Source organism: Asparagus officinalis, chromosome 1 (genome assembly GCF_001876935.1).
Source record: "Asparagus officinalis chromosome 1, Aspof.V1, whole genome shotgun sequence".
Classification (NCBI taxonomy): Eukaryota; Viridiplantae; Streptophyta; class Magnoliopsida; order Asparagales; family Asparagaceae; genus Asparagus; species Asparagus officinalis.
Window position 1 is genome coordinate 114855986 of NC_033794.1, and position 10832 is coordinate 114866817.

Consider the following 10832-nt stretch of genomic DNA (forward strand, 5'->3'; position numbering starts at 1 on the left):
CAGGCAGGCGCACACTTTGGTGTGAACGGAGAAAGGACCATATTCAATAACATAAGTTTATAACTTACCAATTGTGCTTCTCTCGTATAATACTATGTGCGAGCAAATAAATAATTTATGATTATTAGTTCTGCTTTAAAAGTAGGGTTTTTTCTTAGTCCCTAAAATCTTAATATTTAGACATTAGTCTCTCAAATCACTGAAATTCTGTAAAGTTCTTAGATTTAGTTTGATATTGTTGAAGCATATAATAATTTGCTTATAAAAGTATCTTACAGAAGCAACTTAAAAGCAAAATCAATTTTAAAAAGCATGCCAAAAAAATTTTACCGAGCACAATTATTGGGTGCTTTTGGAAAAAAAAAACAGAACAAAAAACAAACAAACTGACCCTTAGTCCCTCAAATCATTGAAGTTGCTATTAAATCCCCCCAAGTCTCATAAAACAACTCCAAGTTAATCACTCTAGAATTGAATCCCTACGCAATTGCACCCTCCAAGACCCCAATTGTTGGTTGGCAGCATTTAGCATTGGCCCACAAAAGTCAAATTTAATTTAGTGTTTCAATTTTTCTTTTTGTAATTTCGAGTCTGTACAAAAGTAAGCATGTTAGCTCCGCCTATCGTATCCAATCTTGGGGGGGTGGGAATAACATAAGGAGGTGAGATTAGAGTTTGAGAGATTTATTACAAATCCTTGTTGATTGTTGCTGACATTAATTGCAACCTGGTTATACTCGGAGAACCTACGTGATGACATTATCTGCCGAATCTGTTAAGGGATTTGGATCATCTCCACTACAAAAAAGTAGTGGAGAGACCACTACTTTTAATCTCAAGCGTTGATTATTTAGTAGGCGGTTATGATACAATCTAAATCTAACACTTACCATACTCCCGTGTATTGCACTCATTCCTAGTTTGTGTGGTTGTACTCTCCATTACACGTTGAATTTGTAGACTTAAAAATGTGTGCATTAAATTAACATTAATGCAATAGGTCAAAAACTATTATCTACTTGGAAAAGATGGTACATTGTTGAATCAGCGCCAAAAATCAAAATAAGCCACACCTTTGATACATGCAGCGGACCAAAAACATTGTTTAATTTGTTTCCAAAAGTTGTCCGTTGTGAATTTAATGCCCTCACTGAGATTTGCTTCACCTCCGTTGGCAACGTGGCAGCAGCTCACAAGCCTTCTAACGCCATTTGTTCCCTCCTCCGTTGCCCTCCCCTTCTCGCTTCCATATAGGCATCAGCTCTTCCAGCTCCAGAGAGAGATAACTCTGTCTTAAATGGAGAAGAAGGTGGTGATGGCTGAGATCCGTAAGCAATTGGGCCTTGGTGGGCCTTTAATACTTGCAAATGTGTTGATGTTCCTTCTTCAGGTGATATCAGTCATGTTTGTGGGTCATTTAGGGGAGCTTGCTCTTTCTGGAGCTTCAATGGCCGCCTCCTTCGGCTCTGTCACTGGCTCCAGCTTGTTGGTATGTATTGTTTTATCTAATATCTTTGTATCACTAGCTATTCCGGTTTTCATTTTTATTTTTATTCTGCCCCTTTTTTATTTTTATGTTTCGGAGCTACCTTGGTTTATGCATGGTAGAAGTGTCTTCATCAGAAAATTATTTGCTAATGCTACATTGTATAACACATTAATTAAAAAAGAAATATCTATGAAGCCTAGTTTCCTTGGAGTTCTTTAGATTTTTATTTTATTTTATCATTATTATTATTATTGAAAAAAGAATGCTCAACTTGCAAACGGTATCAAAGGAAAAAAATATCGAGGATAATTTTGGAGTACTGCAAAGCTATCCGAAAAGGGGTACTTATTTCGGTTTTTCCCTTTATTGAAATAGAATGTAGCAAGCAGATGATTGTCTGGATTTGTTACTTAACCTCAAAACTCGTTGGAATTGTAAGGTAAGTACTCATAAAGTCCTAACGCCTCGTTTGGTACGTGGGAATGAAGTCAAGTGAGAATGGAATGGAAGAATGAATGGAATGGAATCTTTGGCACGGTAATTCACTAGGGAAGTGGCACTTTTGACGTTGAGCTCAGTGACGATAACTTCTTCTCATTTGAACTGAGCCTTCATCCTAGTCAACTCCACTTCAGCGGCAGCGATCTTCTCTCACAAATTCTCCAGAGAAGTATTCGAAAGTGTCAGCTCAGCTTGTTTTTGGGCGTGTAGCTGTTGCAGTTGTTCAACCTCAACCTCTTCCTCAGCTATATGACGTCGAGCGGCTTCATACTTATTGAGTTCTTCGGCTCGAATATCCTCAAAAGTAGATGCAATCACTAGCTATTCCGGTTTTCATTTTTATTTTTATTCTGCCCCTTTTTTATTTTTATGTTTCGGAGCTACCTTGGTTTATGCATGGTAGAAGTGTCTTCATCAGAAAATTATTTGCTAATGCTACATTGTATAACACATTAATTAAAAAAGAAATATCTATGAAGCCTAGTTTCCTTGGAGTTCTTTAGATTTTTATTTTATTTTATCATTATTATTATTATTGAAAAAAGAATGCTCAACTTGCAAACGGTATCAAAGGAAAAAAATATCGAGGATAATTTTGGAGTACTGCAAAGCTATCCGAAAAGGGGTACTTATTTCGGTTTTTCCCTTTATTGAAATAGAATGTAGCAAGCAGATGATTGTCTGGATTTGTTACTTAACCTCAAAACTCGTTGGAATTGTAAGGTAAGTACTCATAAAGTCCTAACGCCTCGTTTGGTACGTGGGAATGAAGTCAAGTGAGAATGGAATGGAAGAATGAATGGAATGGAATGTATGTGGGAATGAAATAGTCATTCTCATTCTCTTGTTTGGGTGCGTTTGTAGAATGAAGCTAGAATGAAAATCTAATTCCCAATCCCATGTTTGGTATCACTAGTTCACAAGTGAGAGTTGAATGAAAATCTAATGCCCTTATAAGAACATAGATTTTTAATAAGATAAAAATAAACATTAATGATAATAACTAAAAAAAATTATTTATGCATATGTTATATTAATCTAGGTATGTGTTATACTAATGCGCATGTTATCGATCAGGTGTATGTTTCGTTTATATTTTGTAAACAATTATCACTATTTCTGCATATGTTATATTAATCTAGGTATGTGTTATAATAATGCCCTTATACCTCTATATATAGTCTAGACATGATATGATTTTGATAATTTTAATATTTTGGCCAACTTCTCAGCGAGAGTTTCCTCTTTTCATAAATATTGGATTAAATATCTTTCAATCAAAAGTTAGATTTATTGTTGTGCATGAACCACAATCAAACATGTACGTTTAGGGCCGTACCTAGGAATTTTGAGGCCCAAGGCGAAATATTAGATGAGGCCCAAATGATACAACTCATAATAGATTTTTATCTCATTCTTCTTACCTTTTGAGCTGCAAAATTACTAATTAAAGTTTTATATTCAACATTTTCAACATATTATTTTCGATAGATAATATTGCTAAACCATTCAATCTATCTTGTTAACAAGGTCAATCTTAAATAAGATCTTAGTAATTTTAATTTTGAAAAACTTCTTTCAACGGAAGCAACTGTTACGGGTATAGTCAATAATACACGATAAGCAATACAAGTATTTAGAAAAGAATCTAACCACTTTATATAGTTCAACACTTCAATTGGACTATTAATCTCTACTTTTAAAATTTGAATAGAAACAATTCAGGTTATAAATTTGAAATAGAAACAACTCAGGCTATAAATTTGAATAGAAACAACTAAATATGATCAAATAAACTAAACTATACACTCTACTTCCGAAAACACATTTGCATGAACCCATGATCATAATCTAGACCCTAAACTACCTAAACCTCAAACCTTCAAGTTAATCAACATCATTTTCTCCGCATCATAACTAGACACTGAAATTTACATTTTCCAAACAATACAAAACACCATAAAACCAACGACACATACATGCATTAATATTACTTCCAAGAACCCATTTGGAACCCATTTGCAACAATCCATTATGATAATATAGACCACCCAGCTAAACCCAACACTCAAATCACCTCCAAATTATCAATACCCCTTTCCTCACCCCAAAATAAGAACGCATAACCAACCCTAACATCTGTGAATCCACAATAAACACACAGATTCAATCTTTACTAAAACAGATAAAAAAACAACGCAAAATAAATGAAGTAAGTCGTAAAACAAACCAGTAAGCGTGCTCGCAACCTTTCACAAGGGCCTATGAGGACTATAACTACAAGTTGTGGGTGGGTCATGGGTGGGCCTTACCCAAGCTGAGGCCCAAGGCAAATGTCTTAATTGCCTTAAGCTAGGGCCGGCACTGTGTACGTTATGGGTACATATAGTTCTCTATGGTGGGAAAACAATAACAAAAGTTTAAAAAGAATATAATATGCTGGTGAAAATAACAGACTTTAAATATTGGTGAATAAACAAAAAAAAATTGATTGACCAAAAAAAAATATTAACATGAAAGAATTTCAATCGGCAAATAATATATAGTTTCAGTTGTATCTGTTTTTATATTAAATTGTGTTGCTCCTATGTTGAGCAATTGTGATATAATAGGCTAATGAAATATGTACCGCTAGTTTTAATATGATTGTGATATAATAGGCTAATGAAATATGTACCGCTAGTTTTAATATGCTACTAAAATATGTACCACTAATTTTAATCCCTGCCCAGTGAAAAATTCCTATTGTTCGAATATAATTAGTAGCTGAGAGAAAATAAGAATACGTAGTCAAAAGCCATGATTTTTAAATTAATTCTTATTATTAATAGGGGTATAATTGAAATACGTAGTCAAAAGCCATGATTTTTAAATTAATTCTTATTATTAATAGGGGTATAATTGAAAAAAAAAACCTAACTAATTTGATTCTCCCCTTTTAAATTAATTCTTATTATTAATAGGGGTATAATTGAAAAAAAAAACCTAACTAATTTGATTCTCCCCTTGAATGAGAATGATCATTCTCTATCTTCTCACTTGGAATGTCCATTCCCACAAAAAGTGGGAATGATCATTCCATGGGAATGGTCATTCTAACATCTAAAAACAAATTTTGTTTGATATGAGGGAATAAGAAGTGAGAATGATATTTCATTCTACCCCATTCCCGCGTACCAAACGGGGCCTTAGGGTATGTTTGACAACATTGTTGAGTTAGAGGAGTGGTAGGCACTAAGAATATATTGTTATTATTTTTTAGTGGTACAAACACACTATAATCTCAAATACAAATACTCTCTCTCTATCTATCTTTCTCTTTCTCTATGTGCTACTGGGTCTCACCGCACTACTCTTATTTTTTCCTCTCTGTATCCACAAGCTCTTCACTCTTTCTTTTATTCTTTCTCAGTGGCTTGGGATGCTTCATACACTCATCTTTGGCCCCTTATATAGAGTTCTTACACTAGTTGGTGAAGGGGTTGGTGGTGACTATTTAGTGGTGGGTGGACACTATTAGGATGATGGTTTGGTAGGTGGAGGGGTTAGGTAGGAGAAGAAGATGCTGACTTCAACACTCCCCCTCAACAGCGACTTCTCTATCCATGAGTCCAAGCTAACTACGAAATATTGTAAACTTTCAAGTGCTTAGTGCTTTGGTGAATATGTCAGCGATTTGTTCGTTTGTCTCGATTGGCTTCATTACGATCTCCTTCTGAAGAACTTTCTCTCGAAGATGATGTACTTCAATGTGTTTTGCCCTAGCATGAAAAATTAGATTATCTGTCAATCGTATTGTAGACTAATTATCGTAATGTAAAGCTACCGAATAGTCTGTGGGCCGATGTAGATCTCTCATTAATTAAAAAAGTCACGTGCTTTCCTGAGCTGCCATCGCTGCTGATCTGTACTCCGCCTTTGTAGTTGACAGTGACACTGTTGATTGTCTTTTGCTGCACCAAGATATAACCACTGAATTGAGACTAAACACGTATCCGGTAGTAGATCTTCGAGTGTCATGATCTTCAGCATAGTCAGCATCACAATAGCCATATGCCTCACATTCTTCTCTTTCTTATACATAAGACCATAGTTAACTATACCTTTGATGTATCTTAGGATCCTTCAGATTGCTTCTAAGTGAGGCTTCTTTGGCTTCTGCACATATTGGCTCAGCATATATTGGCTCATCACACCAACTGTAAATAAAATATCTGGTCTTGTCATCGTTAGATAGATTAAGCTTCCAACTAGTTGTCGATACATAGTTGGATCTTCCAAATCTTTTCATTCATGTGCACACAGTCTCAGATTTGTCTCCATCGGTGTCGAGGTTGGCTTGCAATTGAACATCCCGTATTTGAGTAGCATGTCCTTCGCATATTTTTCTTGGCACAAGAATAGTCCATCCTTCCTTCGGTCGACCTCTAATTTGAGAAAATGCTTGAGCTCCCCAAGCTTCTTCATTTGAAACCTGACAGAGAGATTTGTCCTCGTTCTTTGGATTTTCGCGTCATCGTCTCCAGTTATGATTAATTATCCACATAGACCAACACGATTGCTAGCTTATTGCCAGTCTATTTGATAAATAAACTAGAATTTGCAGGAGCAAGGGAGTATCCATTTTGAATTAAAAACTCACCAATCTTGCCATACCAAGCTCTCAGAGCTTGCTTCAGTCCGTAAAAAGCTTTCTTTAGTTTGTAAACATATCTTTTATTTTCCTTGCTCTCAAATCCGATAGGTTGCTCCATGTAAATCTCTCGATTCATCTCACCGTGTAGAAATACATTCTTCACATCCATCTGCCAAAGCTTCTAACTCTTGCTTGTTGTTAGAGCTAAAAGAACTTGAACTGTTGTTATCATAGCAACTGGACTTAATGTCTTGTCATAATCCAGTCCATACTGTTGAGAGAATCCTCGAGCCACCAAGCGTGCTTTGTATCTCTCGATTGACCCATCCGGTTGAGTCTTGATTTTGTAAACTCATTTGCAGGAGATAGGTTTGACATCTGGCACTAACTCCCAAGTTTGATTCTGCTGTAGAGCTTGAATTTCTTCCTCCATTGCTTGTATCCATTCATCAATTTTGTATGCTTTCTTGAAGCTAGATAGCTCATTCACATCTTCCATAATGGTAACATTAGCATACTTAGGATTTGGCTTTCTGGGTCTCGTTGATCTTCGAAGTTGTTCGACCGGTTCTTCTTCGATGTCCTCTATCTGGCTCGGGAGCTTTTTTTTCTGGCGTTGTCTGATAAACACCCGTTTTCTATGGATTATTCTCCTTTGAGGATATTGAAGAGTTTGATTCTGTCTTTTCTGATTGATGTAGTCCTTCTTCTTAACCTAGCTCTCACAGCTTCTTTTGCAATTGATTCTCTAAATCACTAGAGTCTAGGAGTGCAACTTTTTGTGAAGCCCACCAAGATGAGGCTTTGTTAAACACAACATTCCTTGATGTGTAGCACCGTCTGGTGGTGGGATCACAACATCTCCATCCTTTTCTTTTATTGTCATACCTCACAAATATAAAACTTATAGCTTTTTTATCAAACTTGTTGCATAAGTGATCAGGTACAAAGACATAACATACACAACCGAAAACTCTAAAATAACTTATGATTGGGTTGATATTCCACAACTTTTGAAATGGTGACATGAGCTCTAGGTTTGGTTGTTGTAGCCGATTGATCACATGCAACACCGTCTTCATACACTCCGCCCAAAAACATCCTGGTACGTTCTTGGCATGAAGCATGCTTCGATATATCTTCGCAATGTGACGATTCTTCCTTTCAGCTATGTCATTCTGCTGTGGAGTATTTGGGCATGTTAGCTGTCGCTGAATCTTTTGCTGCTTAAGGTAATCGTAAAACTCTTTCGATGTGTACTCTCCCCCGTTATCTGTGCGACGAATCTTCTTGTCGAGTTCTCCTTCGACTTCTTAACGGAATTGCTTGAATTTGGAGAGTGCTTCAAACTTTTCCTTCATAAAATCAATCTAGACATACCTTGAGTAATCATCAATGAAAGTGATCATATACTGCATCCCAACAATTGATTCTTATTTTACTCAACCAAATACATCTGAGTGTACAAGCTCCAAAGATTCCTTGGCTCTGAACTATGACTTCTGATATGATAATTGATGCTTCTTACCGTACTGATAACCTCCGGATAAGGTCCCTTCATGAATATCCAAATGTAGAAGACCCTTCAACATTGACTTCTCTATCATGATCTTGAGCTTATGATAGCTCACATGGCAAAGCTGAGCATGTCATAAAGCAGTTTGGTTTTATCTATGTATGCTGATTTTGCCGACATCACATAGATAGATTTTACCTTTCATCCCTCCATGATAGATTCTCCTGGTGGCTTTAAGTTTCGATAGATTTTTACATCTTATGGCCCAAATACTACATAGTTTTTTAAAGCTGTTAATTGGGAAACAGATAGAAGATTCTTTTTCATACTCGGTACATAGTATACATATTGTAGTTATATCTGATTCGGGTTGTAGCGTGGCGTAAATATAGCCTTTCCGACGTGTGTGATAGGTAATCTCAAATTATTCGCTATCACAACTTCTCGACCACCTTTATAGTCCTTCACGTTGACAAGTTTTCCTTGTCTCCTATCATGTGGTTAGAACAGCCAGAATCGACGATCCAATCTTTATTATAGCTGATTTCTTCTCGATCTGAAACCACTGCAAATGCGGACTCAGATTCTTCTACAATCGAGGTTAGTGTCATACCAGAAACCTCATCTTCGTCGACTGGTACATTTTCAATGATGGTCACGGATACTTGGGCATTCCATTCTTCTTCATCATTTGGACATGTGTGCGATGTTGCAGCATTGCCCTCTGCAGGCCTCCTCTTGTAGTGGCACTCTCCGGCAAAGTCTCCTTTCTTCCCACAATTGTAACAGCTACTATCGGGTCTCCTTACTTGACGATCATCTTGCTCCTCATGCTGTTGTGTTTTGTCGGTGTATGACCATCCTGGCTACCTCCTTGAACCAACCTTTCCATACTCCTCTTTCCTCATGCCTCTTGATCTGCCTCTCTCCTTGTTGCTGAAGAGTACTTCATATTTACTTTTTATTGAAACGCCGACCATTTGTTTGGCTAGGATTTTCTGTGTAGCGAGCAAACTCTCCAACTCTAATAATGTTGGTTGAGTCGGGCACCCATGTGTAGCAACAACGAGTCTGTGATATTTCGATCTTAAACCATGGATGATTATTCTCCTCATCCTTGCATCATATACTTTAGAATCTGGATCTAGTTGAACAATTTCTAAACATAGTGATTTTACTTGTTTGAAGTACTGATTGATTGTCAGATCTTTTTGTAGCAAGGTCATCAATTGATTCTCCGGAGTTAAAGTCGGGCATCGTTCTTTTTCGAGAAGAGTATTACGAGCGTATCACATGCCTCCTTCGGAGTTCTAGCATCTCGCATATTGTCCACCAGATCTTCTTCAATTGTCGTCTTCATCATATACATAGCCTTACCGGCTTTGATGTTCCACTTTCTTAGTGCTTCGCCAGCTTCCTGATGTGTTGTAGTTTCAGCACCCCCATTGACCTCCCAAAGGTCTTGTTCTTATAAATAGGACTTCATACATGTCTTCCAGTAGTTATAGTTATTACCATTGAGTTTCTTGAGTGTAGTAGTCATATTTGTCAGATCTGCCATCGTGACGTGGTATTGCTTTAGTATCTCCACGCAAGTCTGGTCCCTGACCAACCAACTTTACAGTCCCAGATTGAACATGAAATTCAGCCTTCAAGAATGCCGATAGGATCACCGTAGGAGAGAACAGGTCCCTGACTGCATTGCTTCTATCACGAGCTATAACTTTCACTATTTCACATGAACAGTAACCATACTTATGACCAGTAACCCTATTCATGAATAGTACCATACTCATGAATAGTAACCAATACTTTCAAAGAGTATATGATAGTCTAGCTTATTTTCTGATGTGGAGAATTCACCTTTGATGGCAGTCACACAACATACGATAAGCAGATACACGCACCCTAATTTAGACTTTGATACAACTTGTTGAGTTAGAGGAGTGGTGGACACTAAGAAATATATAGTTATTATTTTTTTATGGTACAAACACACTATACTCTCACATACAAATACTCTCTCTCTCACTATCAATCTATCTATCTATCTTTTTCTTTCTCCCTCTGCTACTAGTTCTCACCATACTACTCTTATTTTCCCTTTTTGGATCCACAATCTCTTCACTCTTTCTTTTATTCTTTCTCAGTGGCTTGGGATGCTTCATAAACTCATCTTTGGCCCGTTATATAGAGTTCTTAAACTAGTTGGTGAAGGGGTTGGTGGAGACTATTTGGTGGTGGGTGGACGCTATTAGGATGGTGGCTTGGTAGGTGGGGGATTAGGTGGGGGAAGAAGCTCCTGACTTCAACAAACCTGCCCAAAACTAAAAAAATCTGTTTTAACTAGACTTGGTATAGAGTACGAGAGAGGTGGTCCAAATTAGAACTAATTTAATGGCCAAAATTTAGTCTGCAAATGTATGTCAATTATGGTTCAGTTTTTACAAAACAAAACTAAAACAAAAAAGACAATACTAGGACATGATTAGTCATGGATCAGTTTTTGAGGGGTTGTCAACCACATCCCTAGAATGGAACTTCGTTCTCAAATCAAGTAATTCAATAGGATTGTGCATTCACCGATTTGTATCTTCTCTTTATTTGACATTATTATTTTGATATGAGGAGAAATATGGCCGAATTTAGTCCTTAGCAAACCTTCAAACACCCCCCCCCCCCAAAAAAAA

General features: G+C 36.9%; 1 protein-coding gene across 1 annotated transcript in view; it reads left to right on the forward strand.

Moving 5' to 3' along the window:
• Window positions 1289-10832, forward strand: part of LOC109829095 (protein DETOXIFICATION 16-like) — a 14552-nt gene continuing 5008 nt past the window's right edge. Inside the window, exon 1 of the mRNA XM_020396185.1 lies at window positions 1289-1489. Coding sequence (XP_020251774.1) covers window positions 1298-1489 — 192 coding nt within the window. The 5' untranslated portion in view covers window positions 1289-1297. The remainder of the gene's footprint in view (window positions 1490-10832) is intronic.